This window comes from Solanum tuberosum, unplaced genomic scaffold, assembly GCF_000226075.1.
Source record: "Solanum tuberosum cultivar DM 1-3 516 R44 unplaced genomic scaffold, SolTub_3.0 scf00223, whole genome shotgun sequence".
Taxonomy (NCBI): domain Eukaryota; kingdom Viridiplantae; phylum Streptophyta; class Magnoliopsida; order Solanales; family Solanaceae; genus Solanum; species Solanum tuberosum.
The window spans coordinates 714,232-733,416 of NW_006239146.1; the positions used below are offsets into that span (position 1 = coordinate 714,232).

The 19,185-nt window shown below is 36.3% G+C and overlaps 2 protein-coding genes across 4 annotated transcripts in view; one reads left to right on the forward strand and one right to left on the reverse strand.

Moving 5' to 3' along the window:
• LOC102590132 (TIP41-like protein) overlaps nucleotides 1-14,036 on the forward strand; it is a 17,515-nt gene extending 3,479 nt beyond the window's left edge. The window contains exons 3-8 of one of the 3 annotated variants that reach the window (XM_015312909.1): nucleotides 1,456-1,543; nucleotides 2,164-2,277; nucleotides 2,395-2,454; nucleotides 2,567-2,608; nucleotides 2,722-2,850; nucleotides 13,657-14,036. In XM_015312909.1, the coding sequence (XP_015168395.1) occupies nucleotides 1,456-1,543; nucleotides 2,164-2,277; nucleotides 2,395-2,454; nucleotides 2,567-2,608; nucleotides 2,722-2,850; nucleotides 13,657-13,713 (490 nt within the window). In that variant the 3' untranslated portion in view covers nucleotides 13,714-14,036. Of the gene's footprint in view, nucleotides 1-1,455; nucleotides 1,544-2,163; nucleotides 2,278-2,394; nucleotides 2,455-2,566; nucleotides 2,609-2,721; nucleotides 2,851-10,582; nucleotides 10,634-11,036; nucleotides 11,284-13,656 lie in introns of those variants that run through there. The other 2 variants (XM_006356428.2, XM_015312910.1) reach the window with 2 other exon arrangements.
• Nucleotides 14,037-14,675: 639 nt separating this feature from the next.
• On the reverse strand, nucleotides 14,676-16,991 carry LOC102590448 (zinc finger protein 2-like). The gene has a single exon (XM_006356429.2). The coding sequence runs from the start codon at nucleotides 15,682-15,684 to the stop codon at nucleotides 15,166-15,168; it is 519 nt and encodes a 172-aa protein (XP_006356491.1). The 5' UTR covers nucleotides 15,685-16,991; the 3' UTR covers nucleotides 14,676-15,165.
• Between the last annotated feature and the right edge of the window lie 2,194 nt (nucleotides 16,992-19,185).

A 19,185-nucleotide genomic window follows, 5' to 3' on the forward strand; every position in this document is an offset into this window, starting at 1 on the left:
TATACATAATAAATGGGCATATTAGGAGAAATAAGATTCAGAACGAAGTTATACAAGACAAGGTGAGAGTGACATCCGTGGCGGACAAGATGAGGGAAACAAGATTGAGATGATTTGGACATATGAAGAGGAGGTGCACAGATGCTCTAGTAAGGAGGTGTGAGAGGTTGGCTATAGAAGGATTCAGGAGAGGTAGAGGTAGATCGAAGAAGAACTAGAGGAGGATATTAGATAGGATATGACACATTTTCATCTTACTTAGGACATGGCCCTAGATTGGATCATAGGAAGGAAGGTATGAAGGTCGATGATTAAGGTAGATGGTAGCCTAGTGTTTTCGTACTTTTATGTGGGAGGGGCAGGGATTAGTATCCTCAACTCATCTTCTCCTTATTTAGTAGCGTAAGTTAGTATTCACGTAGTATCTTACTCTGCAATAATTACTACTGCCTATTGCTTCTTTTGCTTTGTTCATCTTGTTATATCTTTTCAATCCTGCTTTGCTTTCACTTCTTTGAGCCGAGGGGCTATCGGAAACAACTTCTCTAGCTCACAAAGGTAGGGGCATGGTCTTCGTACATCCTACCCTCCCAAGAACCCACTTGTGAGATTATGCTGGGAATGTTGTTGTTGTTGTTGTTGTTGTGTGAGTATTATATATTTTAATTTATATATATGTGACTTTTAAAACTTATGGTTTGAACCGTATCATTACATTTATGTGGCTATAAGAATTTTGAAATTTGTGGTCTTAAACATGCCTAACATTTTTGAGGCTAGTTTGTCATTAAGGGTAGAATGGGAAGGTTAAGTTAAATTGTTACCAAATATATAAAATTGTCAATCTTTTGAAATGGACTAAAAAAGAAACGCTTTCACATAAACTGGAAAGGAGGGAGTATAGAGAGAGGGGGAGAGAGAGAGAGAGAGAGAGAGCACGTCAAGTGTCTTAATTGCTGTCCTTCATTATTTCTGTTAGAACTTCATAGTTCATAGTAATCAACTAATCATAAAACTGACAGACATCTCTAGCATCTCTTAGATCATTGAGATAAGGAACTGAAATATCATGTACTCTTGCCTCTTGGTAATCTGTTAAATTACTTTGTTGATGTGGAAACCTTGCTAATTATAATTGTCAATTGAATGGGTGTGATTTAAGTTCTAAATCACTAGAATTATCTGTTTTTACCTGAGGTGATCTCTATCAAAGGAGATCATGCCTTTCACTCTGTGTTCTTTTTCCAATTTTCCCTTTGGACATGGTTTGCGACTTCAGTGCAATATCAAAATTTCTCTAAGTTGATAGTATGGTTCTTGACCTGGGAAAATTTATTTCTTTTATTTTCTATGGTAAAGGTGAGTACTCTGATATGTTTTCTTGCTTACCTTTTTCTTCTTTCCCTAACTCCCTTTTGCCTTTTTTCTTTTATTTTGTCTTATTGGTTTCTGCAGTAAACCTTTGCAACAGGTGGTGCTCGACTATGACTATACCTTCACAACACCTTACTGTGGAAGTGAAACTGTCGAAAGAAATGTCGAGGTTTCTACCTTATGCCCTTCGAATAGAACTTTTTAAAGATTGAGTTTGTCTTTCAAAATTTTCTTTTGCAGAATTTTTTTTAAGCCAATTGACAATGTGTTAAGCTTAGTAGGCTGTCTTAGAGCCCGTTTGGATTGGCTGAAAAAAGTAGTTTTTAAGTCAAAAAATAAAAAGTAGGGGGAGTCCTACTTTTGGTTTTTAACTTTTTTTAAAGTCATTTAAAACTTATTTTAAGTTATTTTTTTATTTTTGCCAAACACTCCCAAAAGTTAAAAACGACTTAAAAGTAGGTTTCACCAACTTTTAAGCCAATCTAAACAGGCTCTTATTTAAGCCAATTGACTCATGTGCATTTCAGGGTTACAACATAGCAATGATCTGCGCTGAGTTGAAGCATTATATAATTTGAATAAATTATATGCTATAGATTATTGTTATTCCGTTACTCATTTAATATTTATATAGTTTTGCCATCTCTGTGTGTTATTGCTTAAAATATCTTTGATCCATTAGCAATAAAGACTTCTCTTTGTTTTCCTTTCTCAACCATATCTTTCAATTACCGGCTCCTTTGCTTTCAAAAGTTGTTTGACTTATTCTGGCTGCTGTTGTCTGTTCAGTGTGGAAGTGCTATACCTGAAGAAGGCAGCAGCTGCATTCAGTGGGAGGATTGTAAGGAGAAAATTGATTTGGTTGCATTGGCTTCTAAAGAACCTATTCTCTTTTATGATGAGGTTGGTGACTCAGGTTTAAGTGATTTCTGGGTCATGCTGCTGAGCAGTGTCATTCATGTCAATTTGATATATCTAACCTTTTTAGCACGAAGGTAAATTTTACTTCAATTTGAACAGATAATCTTATACGAAGATGAACTGGCTGATAATGGGATCTCACTTTTGACTGTTAAAGTGGTAATGTTCTCATGATGCTTCTTTTTTTTTAAATTAAACTATGTCAATAATTCAAACTTTCACAATATTAGTTGGTTATAATAGATTTGGACTGACTTTTTTATGTTTCTAGAGAGTCATGCCTAGTGGTTGGTTCCTATTGCTGCGTTTCTGGGTGAGTGACTCTGCTACACATTTTCTAGATAAATAGTATTATGGTTTATAACGAATCCATTGCATCAGAAATACTGTTATGTCTTTCATTGATAGTTGGACATGTTCCTATAGCTTAGGGTTGATGGAGTGCTTATGAGACTAAGAGACACTCGTTTGCATTGTTTATTTGGGGAGCATAACGAATCCTCTATTCTTCGTGAAAGCTGCTGGAGAGAAACCACATTTCAGGCCTTGTCTTCGGTGAGTTTAACATCCCCTCTCTTCCTTTTTCTCCATGCACAACGACACACATGTCTCTAGTATAAATCTATCTATGTGGGTGCCTAAATTCTTTCCATTTTCAATGTTGTGGGCACTGCAACCGGTTTTATATTCTGAATTTTGCTTAATAATGGCAGTTTATCTTTAAATTTTAGTGAAATGGTTGGTTCATTCACTATATTGATATAGGCTGATGGTATGTTGCACAATTTCACAAAGCTGCTGCTGCAGTGATTATGGGCTCTTGTAGTGGGTAGATAGTTTACAGGGAGCAGAGAGTGTAGGTTTGCTTCTGATGCGAGAAGAAGAAACCAGATCCAAATGTAATAAAAAGTGGTGGAGAATTTAGAAAGAGACAAGCAAGTAGGAAGAAAAGAGTGTGCTGGTGGAGGTGGAGATCTGGCTATACCTCCGACGGGCTGCTAATCTTACTTATATCACATTCTAAAATTCATAATGATGTTAAATACGTAGCTATTGCAACTTGCGTGTGTGTGCGTGTGTGCGTGCACTTGATGTTTATTGCAACTAATGATTTGGAGACCAAGAACTTTTACTGCCTATCGAAGTCAGGAAATAAGTAATGGCTACACATTGTAAGACCTCCCCTGGTATTCACTGAGATTTCACTAGACTAATATGGATAGAACTAACCGCAATAAGAATGACCCTACCATGCATAGCACCCTAATAACCAAAAAGGTTCAATGACAAAAGTTGTGCTTCCTTTTACCAATATTTTTAAAAAATATACTTGAGAACTTGAACGTGAACTCTCAAAACTAATGGCAGCAGCATGTTTATGTGGCATATCACACTATTTCTCTTTATAACGTAAATGGTCTATGCAACATTCTGTTTCTTATAAATAAAAAAGACGTACATAGTTCCATCTAAAAGCAACTTTTAGGGACACCGTGAACTTTCCCTTCTTTGAGTACATTCCATGTCAGTTTTATTGTTGTTAATTTTGTTTTCTTTGAAACTGTTAAGTGTGTATATATGTCATAGAAACAGATCAGTACATGGAAAGTACTGAAATCATATCTACAATAGAACTTCCAAAATCTATGAGCCTATGTCTATAATGAGTCTAATACATCAATAATAGAGGCAGGATCATTAGAAAATAGCTGATTACACCAAAAACAACATCAAGATACAATTTAAGTTGATCTGCTGCATAATATTCTCTATATTCTCAAAATATCTGGAGTTCTTCTCCTTCCAAATTGTCCACCAGATGCAAGCATGAATAGTTCTCCATCTGCTTCTGTTCTTAGTTGTGTTATTAAAGGCGCTCGCTTTTCGCCTTCGGCGACAAGGCGAGGCAAGCAACATCGCCTAATTCCGAGGCGAGGCGATTTCAAATAGGCGAGATATGGCGATAGGCGTTGTGGCGTGGCGATGCAAATAGACATTGTTTTTTTTTTTTTAAAGACCTGATTTAATAATTAAAAAACCAAAATTAGGGTTTTTTTTGGGTATTTTTGCAATATTCATACCTTCGCTGCTTCGCAAGACCGCTTCTCCTCAGATTTCTGAAGTCGCACAACCGGCGACCCTCCTTCTTCGCGAATCGTGACTGCTGCTCAGCCCTCAGGTACGACTCGCGACCATTTTTTCTTCTTCTTCAGTTCTTCTCTTCTTCTCTTCTAGTTCTTCTCTTCTCTTCTTCTTCTTCTTCTTCTTCTTCTCTAGTCTCTGGTCTCTACTTTGTTTTTAATACTGAAATAGCGAGACTATGTTCTGTTTTTCAATACTCCCTCTGTTTTTCAGTATTGAGAGTTTGAAACAGTGAACTGAGGCTCTGTTTTTCTATTTTGTTATAGTGCTCACTGCCTATACTTAAAAAATAATAATTTAATCCTTCTATAATTATTTCTTCCCTACTTAATTTAGTTTTATACTAATTAATATAGTATTTATTTATCCATAAATAGTGAATTCAATAGCGTTGGATGCTAACAAAAAGAGGGACATTAGAAGAAATTATGGTACTCAAGGATCATCAATAGATTCAGTTGTATGTATTTTTTGTGAAGGTACTTTTAATGGTGGTATTACTCTACACAAGCAACATTTAGTGGGTGGATACAAAAATGTAAAGCAATGTCCAATTTGTCCATCGGAGGTTAGAGATGAAATAAAGGCTTATATGGCAAATAAAATCGCTAGTAATCCGAAATTTCAAGTGAGACAACCAGAAGAATTTCTTAATATTGATGATGATGATATGGATGAATATGCTGAAATGATGCCTCCCTACAAAACTCAAAAGATGTTTTCTAGTGGAAGTGCATCATCCACGGCGCGGAATGTGACGAAAGGCCCCATGAATCTCTATTTTCCCCAAAAATCACAACAAAAAGGAGGCTTTGAAAAGGAAGTAGGAGCAGGAATTGATGAAACCAGGAAAATTCTAAGAGAGCGTGCAGTAAGTGCTTTTGCAATATGGATGTACGATGCGGGGCCCCCTTTTAATTGTGTTAATTACAAATCATTTGATAAGTTCATTGAGGTAGTAGGACAACATGGCCTCAGAATGATGCCTCCTACATTCCATGAAGTTAGAGTTACTCACCTAAAGAATGAGGTGAAGAAAGTGGAAAAAATTGTTGTTGAGCATAAAGTGCAATGGACAAAGTTTGGATGTTCCATTATGATGGACAAATGGACGACACGAAATGGTACAATGATCATCAATATTTTGGTGAATTCTCTAATCAGTTGTGTATTTCTTGGTTCTATTGATGCTAGCAATGAATCTACCGGTTCCACCAAAATGTACAACTTGTGTGAAAATACTATTGAAAGAATTGGATCGGAAAATGTTGTACAAATTGTCACCGATAATACTAGTGAGAATGCTAAAGGCATTTCATAGTCTATGCTTGAAAACTGAAAAGATTACAGAGGCACATCAGTGTTGGGAAGAAGTAGGTTGCTGGATAAGAACCAGTGTTTTGGACGGCGAAAGGTGACAAAAGGTGATAAGGGCCTGCCAACGGCGAGGTGCTCGCCTTTTTGAATTGAGGCGCCAATTAATACCAAAAATTTAAAATATTTAATTGCATATATAAATATCCAAAATCTCAATAACAATAACATTCATTTGCAAATATTTCAATTCAAAAACTAATAGTAGATATTAAAAGTCTAAAACTTGAAGGACTCAATAATTCATAAGACAATTAACAAGCAATACTAGAACTCTAAAAGTCTATTCTTCTTCAAGATTATCCAAATTTTGAAGATCAACATCCTCTTCATCATGATTATATTGCTCCTCATCTTCTTCCTCCTCGGATTCTTCATCAATTAGTGTCCGAGTCCTACTTGAACTTGTAGATGTAGTTTGTACTACAAATTCCCCTAAGATGATAGATACTTTCGTCAGCTCCAATTGCCATAGCAACACTACCCCAAGTAAGATCACATTTCTCATATACTAGTTCATCTTCTTGATCTTCGGGGCATCCAACTAACCATTCATTTGAATCATCAATATTATCCAAGAGAATTGGATCAACGGTATCACGAGCATCATAACAATGTTTCAATGTTCTATTGTACTTAATGTACACTAGATCATTGAGACGCGATAGTGCAAGCCTATTTCTCTTTTTGGAATGAATCTGCGCATAAGTTATAGATATTAACTAATAGATACTAATAATAATATAATATGGAAATTAGGATATAAAATATTCTTCTTACGTGTTCAAACACACTCCAATTTCGCTCACATCCTGATGAGCTACAAGTTAAGCTTAATACTTTCATGGCAAACTTTTGCAAGTTTGGTGTTTGATTACCAAATAGAGACCACCATTCAACTATAAAAATAAATAAATTTAAAGGTTAATGAGTACAAATAAGTCAAATAATTTAAGTAAACATATAGTATAAAGTATACTATTAACTATAAAGAGCTAAATCAACTCACTTACCCGGTGACCTTGTGTCTCTGGCTCTTTTAGCCTGACCACAACCAAATAGTCTATCCGCCATTTTGTACTTAGGAAGCTCAGCGACTAGTAAATCTTGTATTGCTATATCGTGGTTCATCTTCTCAACACATGCATGATAATTCGTCCACAAACTAGCTAGTAAAGTGCCCTCTTCATCAGCTTTATAAAACAATTCTGGTTCAAAATATGGCTTGCAACATGCAAAGGCCGATGGAGTTGGTCTGATTTCCTTGCATCAATAATATCAAACACTTTTTCATATTGCTTCTTAACTCCACGAAAACCCTGCTCAATAGTTTCTTTGGTTCTACCCATTGCTTCATAAATATAGCCCATTGGTGATTTTTTCTCCCCATCCACCAAACAAAGCACTATTGTCAAAGGGGCACAAACTGTAAGTGCCCGAACAACATCACTCCAAAACTGGGCAGAAATAAGAAGGTTGGCAACTTCTTTCCCTGAAGTTTCCTTTGCAAATTTACTTGATGTCCATTCGGTTGAGAGGACTAGAATTCTCAAGTTTTTCTTTTGTATGTACATAGCTCTCAAAGTTGAGAAGGCCGTTGCAAATCTTGTCTTGGCCGGTTTCACCAAATATCTTTGGATGGTGAATTTTCTCATCAAGTTCAACAAACCTGCCTTTGACTAATGTAAGAATGGATTTTGATGGCCTTCTTAAAAACTGTTAAAGTAATATTATAGTAATTAGTAGCTAATGAGTATTAAATATTGACTATAAAGAAAGTTAGAGGATAGGAGAGTGATATTATCTGAAGCATATGGATTAATCTTGAATATGTCACCAAATATCAAGTTGATGCAATGAGCAGCACATGGAATCCAATAAATGTGTGGGTACGCACCCATCATCATGCTTCCCGCTTTAACATTCTCACTAGCATTATTGGTGACAATTTGTACAACATTTTCCGATCCAATTCTTTCAATAGTGTTTTCAAACAAGTTGTACATTTTGGTGGAATCGGTAAATTCATTGCTAGCATCAACAGAACCAAGAAATACACTACCGATTGGAGAATTCACCAAAATATTGATGATCATTCTACCATTTCGCGCCGTCCATTTGTCCATCACAATGGAACATCCAAACTTTGTCTAAAAAAATGGAACATCCAAACTTTGTCCATTGCACTTTATGCTCATCAACAATTTTTTCCACTTTCTTCACCTCTTTTTTTAGGTGAGTAACTCTAACTTCATGGAATGTAGGAGACTTTATTCCGGGGCCATGCTATCCTATTGCCTTAATGAACTTATCAAATGATTTGTCATTAACACAATTAAAAGGGAGCCCCGCATCGTACATCCATATTGCAAAAGCACTTGCCGCACACTCTCTTAGAATTTTCTTGGTTTCATCAATCCCTTTTCAAAGCCTCTTTTTTTTGTTGAAAATAGAGATTCACAGGGCCTTCGTTACGTTCCCGTGGATGATGCACTTCCACTAGAAGATGTCTTCTGAGTTTTGGAGGGAGGAATCATTTCAGTATATTCATCCATATTATAATCAATTGCCTCACTTGAAATTTCGGAGTACTAGCGATTTTATTTGCCATATAAGCCCTTATTTCATGTCTAACCTCCGACGGACAAATTGGACATTGTTTTACATTTTTGTATCCACCCACTTAATGTTGATTGTGTCGAGTAATACCACCATTAAAAGTACCTTTACAAAAAATACATACAACTGAATCTTTTGTTGATCCTTGAGTACCATAATTCCATCCAATGTCCCTCTTTTTGTTAGCATTTGATGCCATTGAATTCACTATTTATGGACAAATAAATACTATATTAATTAGTATAAAACTAAATTAAGTAGGGAAGAAATAATTATAGAAGAATTAATTATTTTTTTTAAAGTATAGGCAGTGAGCACTTTAACAGAATAGAAAAACAGAGCCTCAGTTCACTGTCTCAGTCTCTCAGTACTGAAAAACAGAGAGAGTATTGAAAAAACTGAAGAAGAGAAAAATATGGTCGCAAGTCATACCTGAGGGCTGACCAGCAGTCGTGATTCGCGAAGGAGGGTTGCTGGTTGTGCGACTTGAGAAATCTGAGTAGTGGTCTTGTGAAGCAGCGAAGGTGTGAAGTTTGCAAAAAAACCTAATGTTGGCTTTTTAATTATAAATCAGGTCTTTTTTTTTTTTTAAAAAAAAAGCGACACCTATTTGCATCGCCACGCCACAATGCCTATCACCTTTCCATCGCCATATCTCTCCTATTTGAAATTGCCTCGCCTCGCCGGAATTAGGCGATGTTGCCTCGCCAAAGGCGAGCGCCTTTAATAACACAACTTTTGAGATTCAATATTTGATCTAGTGTATCCAATTCTTCCCAAAGCCCATCCTCTCCAGTAAACTCAGTAGATATCCCCAATTGACATTATCATATAGTTTTCTCTAGGTTTTAACTTGCGTAGGATTCCTTGTTTTTTTGTTTCAGTCCAGATCCCACCACTTCATTAGCTACTAAGACAACATCCATGATTTGCCTTATTGGATGAAGGCCATTTGTGGTGAGCAAACTAGCTTTGCCATCACACCTTTCAACCTCTCTGTTATAACTTGGGAGAATATATTGTATATGCAGCCCTATCAAACTGATAGGCCTGAAGTCCCTTAGCTCATTGGCACCTTTTTTCTTTGGAATAAGAGCAATGAGTGTGGCATTGAAACTTTTTCCAAACATTTCATTATCATAAATTATTTGAAAGGCATTCATAATATCTTGCTTTACTGCCTCCCAATATTTGATAAAGAATTCCATGGTAAAGCCATTTGGTCCTGGAGCTTTGTCAACTGCACACAATTTTAAACTCCTCATCATCTATCTTCTTCCTCAAAATATCCTTGTAACCGCTGCTATTCCTCTGTTGTCAATACTGGACAGTTTTGGAAATGACAAGCAGGTCTCCAGTGTATTGTTTTTGTGTATAGTTTCTTGTAGTAATCAACTATCTTACCTTCAATTCTGTTTGCATCCCGAGTTGTCTCACCCTAAATATATAACTGATCAATGTTGTTATATCTCTTGTGAGCATAGCCCATCTTAAGGAAGAATTTTGTCTTCTTATCACCTTCTTTCAACTAGAGAGCTCTTCATCTTTGCCTCCTGACAATTTCTTCTACCAGACATCTTCGCAGCAGTCCGTCATCTTGTCCACCAGATTTTGTCAAGATTTTAATGTTACTCATCTTGCTTGTCACCTCTGCTTCACGAGATTCTTGCTTTGCCATTTACTGTCTTGTACGACTTTCATGCAAGGGTAGTTGGCTTCAGTTATTCTTGGAGGGCCTTCTGGTCCCTGTCTTTTAGGGCATTTAATGAAGTTCTCAATTTTGTGTTCTATATCCCACCAGCCTGCATTCAAAGCTGGTTCTGGTATAATAAGGACTGATCTTTCTCCCTTATTTAAGAACAAAATGCTCATATACCTCCTTTACTCATTTTGTTTCCTAGTACAGAAATGCTCTGCATCTTTTTCTGAAGTTTTCCATCTCTTGACCACTTTCATGTGATCTCTGGAAAGCATTTTTAAGCATAAAGCATATTAATTCCATGATCTTGTTGCTCATCGATGATCTTTTCATCAGTTTACGACTCCTCTCAACCCACTCATGCCACACTGAGTTGTTAGAGATCCATCTTGTTATATCAAAAGATTTAAAACCAGCGTTGAAATATATCCTATTTTCCTCATGTTTTGCAAGCAATCGTATGATTGGAGAGGGAAGAAGGAAAGATGAAGAAAGGTTATCACAGAAGGTGATGACTAAGGGGATGAAGAAGAAGAAGAAAAAGAGAGTTTTCCGGCTGGAGCTACTGGAAGAAGAAATAAGAAGGTTGTTTCTCTCTCCTAGAAAGTAGAAGAGAGGTTCTTTGGGGATGTGCTTGGAGCATTTGTTTACTAGATATTTGCTTAATACTGTATGAACAAAGAAGCATTCTGTATGGAGAAAACCTTAGTTGGTCCATTTAAGTAAGGAGATCTCTCTTCTTGAATGCCTATTATTAGAAATTCAGTATTTTGCAGGAGTGTTGTGTCCAATTAGCACTACACCGTTGATTGCATGTTGGCATAGTTCTGATGTTAGATTGTGTTGCTTTTGTGTTATAGTTACCTGATTTGTAGCATTCCCTTGCTAATCTTCTTAATATCTGCAGAAAGGATATCCCTCTGATGCTGCTGCATATAGTGATCCAAGCATCATAGCTGACAAGCTTCCCATTGTAATGCAGAAGACTCAAAAACTCAATATTGGAGTGTCCTGTAAGCAGTAGTATGAACCTAGATTGTTGTCTAAGATCTTTTTCATTTACCCGCTTTTATGGAACTTAATTTACATTCTGTTATTTATCCTCAAGCAAGTTATGAATATCACAACCTGGAGTGCTTTTGCTTTGTCCTTCATTTGAATGTTGATCTTTCCGCATTTAAGTGTGTGTCATCTGAATTTCTGGAGCGATCCGTACTGCATGCAAAAAGTGCAAGAATGTGGTTGAAGCATCAGAGAAATGGGAGTGTAATGGTAGAGAAGCGAGAATAATCCCACTTTTCTAACAATAATCAAAAGACATTTTGACCCCAAAATCTCTTATCCACTTAGAACCTTCTCACTTGAACCTCTAATAGAAGCTTTAACTGTAAAAACTCTCCATGTGAAGCTGGAATGACTATCATTGAAGTCCTAAACAGCGGACAGAAATGATATTGTGCACCTCATGTGGGCATTTACGTGGGTATTCAATATTTTCTGTGGGAAGAAATTACAGGTGATAGTGGAGAGTCAATTGGTATTCATGTTTCGCCTGATAGAGGGGACTCCTGTGCTGAGAAATGGTCAAAAATGGAACCCAGCATATGTTTTGTCATAATTCTTCCCTTAGCATAACATCTGGCAACCAAATGAATATAGTTGGTGAAGTTGCTGATAAAGAAGCAAGCTGTACACCAACAAAATAGCTCCCATCAGCAAATTACCCAATATTTTCCAAAATTACTCTATTAGAACTTTTTCAAGTGACAGATTTCAACTTTTGGACATGGGTTCCAGTTATATGAATACAAAATCCGTTAGGGGTTGACCGGTTGATGGGTTATACTATAAGATTCTTTAATTGCACCATTATTGACCCAATAGTTTGAATTCTAGTTAGAATAGATAATAGTTATCTTTCAATATATGAGCGGTTGTAAAATGGGAGTAGGGGTAACTTCTTTTAGATCTAGATAAAAGATTCACACCAAAAATTCACAGAAGTTGTGGGGGTGGGTGAGGTTACAGGGCCAATGCTAGCCCCTCTTCTGTCTGTGTTACCTCCAAATCCATTATAGGGTACTGTTGGAATAGGAGTAGAAATATTATTTGTATATAGTATCCTACTTGGAGAAGGATTGTCATGTAGTGTCTATAAATAGGGCTTAGTGTTATAATGTAAATACACAATATGATAATAATATTTTTCTCCTATATTTCTCACATGGCATTAGAGCCATCATGGAATATTATCACTGTACATTTTTTTCCGGTGACTGAATTATTCTGGCATTGTCAGACAACCAGAATATGATTTATACAGGTGTTGTGCAAAATCCGATAACAAAATCAGGTCGGGCATCTCTCCGCAACCAAACCCCAACAAGCGTCGTTGTGAACTAACGTCCCACACGCTGATCAAAAGGTGGTTACGTCCGACGAGATCTGCCGAGGCGCAGACGCGTGAGGCTTGTTCCGACCAGTTTTTTGAGCAATTCTTTTTCTTATAGGCTCGCCCAATCCTTGTGAGCCTTTCCATCAAGTTTGTTTTGGATTTAGATCACCGGAACCCTAATTCAGTGACCTCTGCCAATTTTCCTGTGCATTTGCCAATTTTTGGTAGGGTTTCACACGATTTTAGACCATAAGGTGAGTGATGCAATCGACACACTAGGCTAGATGGTATTAGAGTGAATTATCTCATAGTGACTAGACCCGACATTTCTTTTCTTGTGAGTGTTGTATGTCAGTATATGGATTCTTCCTGTGATAGCCATTGGCATACAATTCACATCTATGATATATAAAGTCCGCTCTAGGTAAAGGACTCCTTTTTCGAGGATCGAGGTCATGAGCATATCGTTGGATATACAAACGCTGATTGGGCAGGGAGCACCTTACAAACGCTGATTAGGCAGGGATCACCTTCTGATAGACGTTCTACATTTGAATATTGTGTTTTAGTAGGAGATAATTTGGTGTCCCGGAAGAGTAAGAAACTGAGTGTCTTTGCTCGATCTAGTGCAAAATCAGAATATCTAGCAATGACTGTAGCAACTTGTGAGCTAGTTTGGATTAAACAGTTGCTTAGAGATCTAAAATTTGGAGAAATCAGTCAGATGGGATTTGTGTGTGATAACCAAGAATCCCTTCATATCACATTATATCCTATATTTCATGCGAGGACTAAGCACATTGAGATTGACTGTCACTCTGTCTGTCAGAGAAAAGATTCTCTCCAGAGATATTCTAACAAAATTTGTGAAGTCGAGTGATCAACTTGTAGATATTTTCACCAAGTCCCTCATTGCTCCTCGTATTAATTATAGCTGTAGCTAGTTCGGTACATATGATTTGTATGCACCAACTTGAGGAGTGCTAGAGTAGGAATATGAATATGATTTGTATATAGTATTCTACTTGGAGAAGGATTGTTATGTAGTGTCTAACTGTCTATAAATAGGGCTCAAAGTAAGAATGTAAATATACAATTCAATAATAATACTTTTCTCCTATATTTCTCACAGGTACCGATGCTTTGTTTTGAGAGCTTAGATGTTTTAGTACTTCCTCAAAAAATCTAAGCAGAAAGTTCATTGTATTCAATAAGGGAAATAATGTTTGACAGGAACGGCTTTGAGGTGCTCAAAACTTGAAAATTGAGAAGCTACAAGTTTCATTTGTTGGTGGCTGTGAGATAGTATGTTATCAAACTTGGATTATGTCACTCAGGATTGTAAGTGCTTTACATAGAACTAATATTTGGTGCTTTAGTAAGATGTGAAATTATAGCGCTGTATCTTATATATTACATAATATGAAATTCAGATAGATGATGACCATCAGGTATCAAAGATATGTCTTCAGAATGTGTCAGTAAAGATATATAGAAGAGTATTTATGGGTACTCACATGATGTTTTTTAGTGTCAACATCTCAAAGCATTTGATAGAGAGCGCTTGTGACGTGATGCTGAATATTTTAGGTCTTATTTTGGTTGATTTGGCATTAAACTAAAGATGAATCATCCGGACATGATTTTCATTTGTGGCTGTTAGTTTTCAAAAGGTTCTACGAGAGGTGCAAGTAGTGGCTTTCTGTTTGTAATCTGCTGATGTCATGTAGCAGTAGAGCTTTAAAGTAAGTGTTAGAGAAGGCTTGCGAATATTTGCTGATTAGTAGGGGCTTAGATTTATCATTTCTGATCACCTGGGACGTGAAAGTGAAGAATCGGTCAAACTGACGTGTTGAAAGTACTAGCTTGAAGGCCAAATCGTTCTATTTTCAATTTAATATGTGATATCTTAGTCATGAACATTGTTGACCACCATCCGGAGAATAAGAAATGATGGAAGCAAACAAATAAAGTTGAGAAGCCGTTTCCTTCTCCTCCTACATCGTTTATTGAGAAGGAAATGGAATTTTTATGAAGGTTCCCCCCCATAGTTTCCATCTTCCACTAATGCTGTGAAACCAGTGTGTGTTGCTCAATGCACCCTCTCACTCCCTTGCAAATATATTATATCTTCAAACTTCATTAGTAAAGAACGTGTAAACGTAGTTGCTTTTCTTATAACTTCTAGATAAAATTTGTCCAACTTCTTGTAGCATAAACATGGCACTTTCTAGATTACAAATCATAAATAGAAAAGAAGATTATAAACAAAAGCTAGAGAACCTTCTGCTATATATTTTATGGAGATTATGGTGTTGTGCGGTTCCAGGTGCTGTAGGAACAAAAGCACTAAAGTACATTTTACACTTGTGGTTTCATATCTGGACATGAGAAAGCTTGAAATTGTTGTTATTGATCCTTACACTAGGGTCTGGGAAAAAATCCTGCTATAGGATTCTTTTGCTCTTAATTGTTGCCCAAAGTTCATCAAATAGTTCATGTACTGATGGGCTGAAGCTGTAACAGATGGGTAAATACTAAATAACGAGTTCCATGTGGGACGGGTAACAACTACAATAATAACTATGCCTCAGTTCTGAAATATTTGGGGTTGGGTTGACTATATGGATGAGGAGAACAATTACAGCTTCAGATTCAGGTCAAGCTTAGTGGGATTTGAGGTATGGTCTTTTGTTTGCTGCTGATTTAGTTGAAAACTTCCTGGCCACTTCAGATCAAATGATCTGTCCATTTGATTGGTAAGCGATGTCCTCTGATATCCTGCGCTAGCCTCGCTGAACGTAGCCGCAGTTGCTCTTGCATCTCTGCTGGATTTATGCACAAGTGAGTGGGGAATCATACCAAGTGATCTGAACATGGGGTTATTGATCGGCAAAGCCATCATTGTCATCATCCTCTGAGATTGATACTGTCTTACTGTACCTCTTTCCCTCTTGTGAGCATTCTGGTGGCCTCCTAGTGCCTGTGAACTGTAAAACTTCCTCTTGCAGAAGTTACATGAAAAAACCTTGCCTGAAGTCGGTATATGTGACTCAGATTCTTTAGATATCGAAGGCAAGTTTCTTCCTAAGCTCAAATTCAACCATTCTCCTTGATCAAGCACATAAGTGCCTTGATTGCCATCTTCAGCACCTCTCATTCCCGATCGTATTGTAATTGAGCAGAAGTTGCTTTTTTCTTCTCCCACAATTTTCACTGAAGAGCCAGCTTGAAATTTTGTGGATGTACAAAGGTGCTTTATGGAGATACTAGCCAAAAGGACTTTTAAAGGGCTCCAGACAGATAGGCAAGGAATAAAAAGAGATCACACAGGAGGTGAAGGTCAGATCAGATAGCTATGATTGATCATATCTATTTTCACTGTCCCCTCCAGCTGATGCTTGGTGTTCTAGGGGACAATGCTTAGATCATGTTACACTGCAGTCTTTGTCAAATCTAGATTCCCAACTGATATCTCTCATCTGTTGAAATAGTTCTACCTTTAATTAGGTAACTATTTAAGTAATTCTACCTAATTATGCAGAAGGTAGAATAAGATTACCCCTCCTTGATGTAGTATTAATGAATTCTTTTGATATATCTAACTTTAATTATCTTCCACTAGAGTTTTACTAAAATAAACCAGGTGGATATTTTCTTTATAAATAAGAAATAAACAAGATGGACAATCCAGTTTTGATTCCATTTTTAGTCTCATCATATTTCTACAATTTGTCGTCTTCCGTGGTTTTGCTGCTTCTATTATTCGCTGTAGCTTATAGATTTATGATCGTTTCTGGTAGCAGTTTATGACTTAGAAATCAGGCAAGCGGCTTTGTGGGTTGACACATGCCGAAAGGTAGGGTTTTTTAATGGACCCCGACTGCCTGAAGCTTTCAGTTAAGTTTTGTTATATTATCAAGAACTAGATGGTTTATAGGTTAACACTATATCCAAATGTTTCATCAAGTTGCTCAATGTGTTTTCATCATTTCCCATGCTTTTTTTTTGTGCAGTGTTAAAATTGTACACTGCAGAAACTCTCATTATCAAGTAGGTGACAAGTATTATAAAGATGGAAACCCTACTGCAAAAATTTATTTCCTGTATGAAAGAACTAGTGTATGAGAAGTTTTTGAGATGTTGGAGTGAGTGGTGGCAGTGTGTTATACTACATTGAATTAGAATGTGATTGATGTAATGTTGTGAAGTGGTAGGCCCAAAAGTTTGGCAATAATGGTAATAAAAAATAGGAAAAGGATGAGAGAGCATCTTGTGGACTACTTTGTTTAGTATTTTCTTCTGAAGGTGGAGTATCTATGTGGCTGTCTTCGTGTTGAGGTTTCTTTCCTGACATGTTGTGGCCATAGTATATGAACAGTAGAAATCCTTGTTCACCATGCGAGCAAACTTTTTCTGTCCAGTCAGCTTAAGTATTTGTGGGCAGAGTTATTCAGTATTTGTGTTGTGTAGGCGGGTAAAGCTAGAACGGGTGAAAGATAATTAGTTGAACCCCTTTGTTGGGAAATGATACCGTATATATAAGTTAAAAATTATTGTTTATACATATTCAACTCCCTTAATGAAATCTTTGGCTTTACAATTGGAAGTAGTTGATACTTGGTGGAATAGTCTAGCACTCAAGCTACATGCTGAGGCAGAAATAGAAGTTGTAGCTTTTATTACATACTGGAATGAATAACAAAATATATTCAAATTTAAAAATAATATGGACAAGTTTTTAGAGTACCACAAGTAGAAGTATCTTCAAAACAATAAAACATTAAGGGGTTGTTTGGTAGTGTATTAGGAAAAATAATACATGCATTAGCCTTGTGTATTATTAGTACCTTGTTTGGTACTCTTTTCCAACCTATGTATAACTAATGTTTGCATTAGTTACACACTCTAGCCAGTTTCTCCATGTTGGATGTATATTAGTGCATGCATTCTGAATTACAATTGTAAATCAACAGACAAAAACAAAATTATGTATCATCAAGTGAAAAAAACCTGGTACATTAATATGAACAAAATAATTTGCAACATATAAATTGTAGAAACTAACTCACGCCTAAAAAGGCTAAAACAAGCTCGGGACTTCTAAAAAATCAACCAATATCTCACCGAGGCCTGTAATCATCTCCCGAATCCAATGGAACTCTCGGAATTACAATTCGAGCATCCGAACCCCGAATGTTGATCAAAGTCTATCCAAAGGCTAAATTTTCACAATTTCACAACTTAGGACCTCAAATCTTCAAAAAGACTCGAAAACAGAAATCGACAACTCTCACTGCTCAGATTCCACATTTTGGGATGATGGAATCGACAAAATTCCATTCCGACACTCGAAACTCCAAAAGACCCCAAAAAACCCCTTCCTTAACAACTTAGCCTTTAAAACTCACGAACTTTCAAATTCTCAACTTTTAACTCAAAGTTCAAAATCAACTTTTCAAACTCAAACATAAAAGTCTTGAGATTGATATCGGGAGGGGCAAATCGATAAATTCATGAAACTTTTCAAAATGACCGTCCGAGTCATTACAAGTAGTGGGTGCTAATGATGATAGTCGTGGATAAATGAGTGGTAATTGGTCTTCATTATAATTTTTTTGCTGAATTACTTTTCAGTAATTATAAAATTGTTAAATATTAGAATAACTTGGATCTATTCAACTCTATACTAAGTTGGTTTAATCTTAAGAAAAAGAAAGAATGTATTTTTTTAATAGTTTGAGATTTCAATCATTTAAATTCAATGTCAATAAAGTGCAAACAAATAAGGCTCAAAGGAAATAATTATTTGAATAATGTCAAGCTTAAGATTTTTCAATGAAGAATTATAGAACTTTTTCTGATTAGTATTATAGAGACTATTTCAGTTCTACGTTCCCTACCAAAAATGATGTATGACATTCGTGTCTCTAGGACAATAGTAAGACCCTCCATAACATCAAATAACCAAGTGTGTCATCCTATTTGTGCACATTTCCTAATAGTATCATCAAAAAGTAAAATACAAATAAGTTCCCTACTGAAAATGATGTTTGACATCCCAAAGTGCCAAACATTATAAGACTTGTACAAGTCATCTCCAATCGTATATACGATCGTAGTATTCAGTCTAATTTTTGTGAACCTTGATTAATTCTAAAACATAACTGCCACTTTTCACCAATAACAAGTATCAGATAATTCTGTTCACCAAAATTAGAAAAGATAAAAAAAATCACTTAATAATTTTATCTCCACTAAAATTCGAACCCGAGAGCTAATGACTCCAAGGCACTACTTTATTAATTGTTTTGGATGTGTGTGGGGGGGAGTTCATCTAATCTTTCTTGTGAGCTTAGGGTCATTGGCCTAAGTTTGATTTATCCTTGGGTAAAAAGTGGACCATATTTAGGTTGGTTCCTATTTCAAAATATCCAAGCTTGTAATGTGGTCCAAAGTCTAAATTAAAGTAGCACTTAGGTTTATTCCTTGACTTGAGTGGTTAGTTACAAAAAGAATTTGCCGACTTCATTTGAAATATCATCCAGATGAGGATAACAGTATAAGAGAAGAATTGTGATGGGACTTGTCAATCAGTTGTGTCATCATATAGGTTTTAGAGCCCGTTTGAATTAAGTTTTTTTAGTCAAAAATAAAAAGT

What these genes read in the sequence shown, in the direction of transcription:
- LOC102590448 (XM_006356429.2), bottom strand. Translation starts at nt 15,684, where the DNA reads ATGAGAGGTGCTGAAGATGGCAATCAAGGCACTTATGTGCTTGATCAA.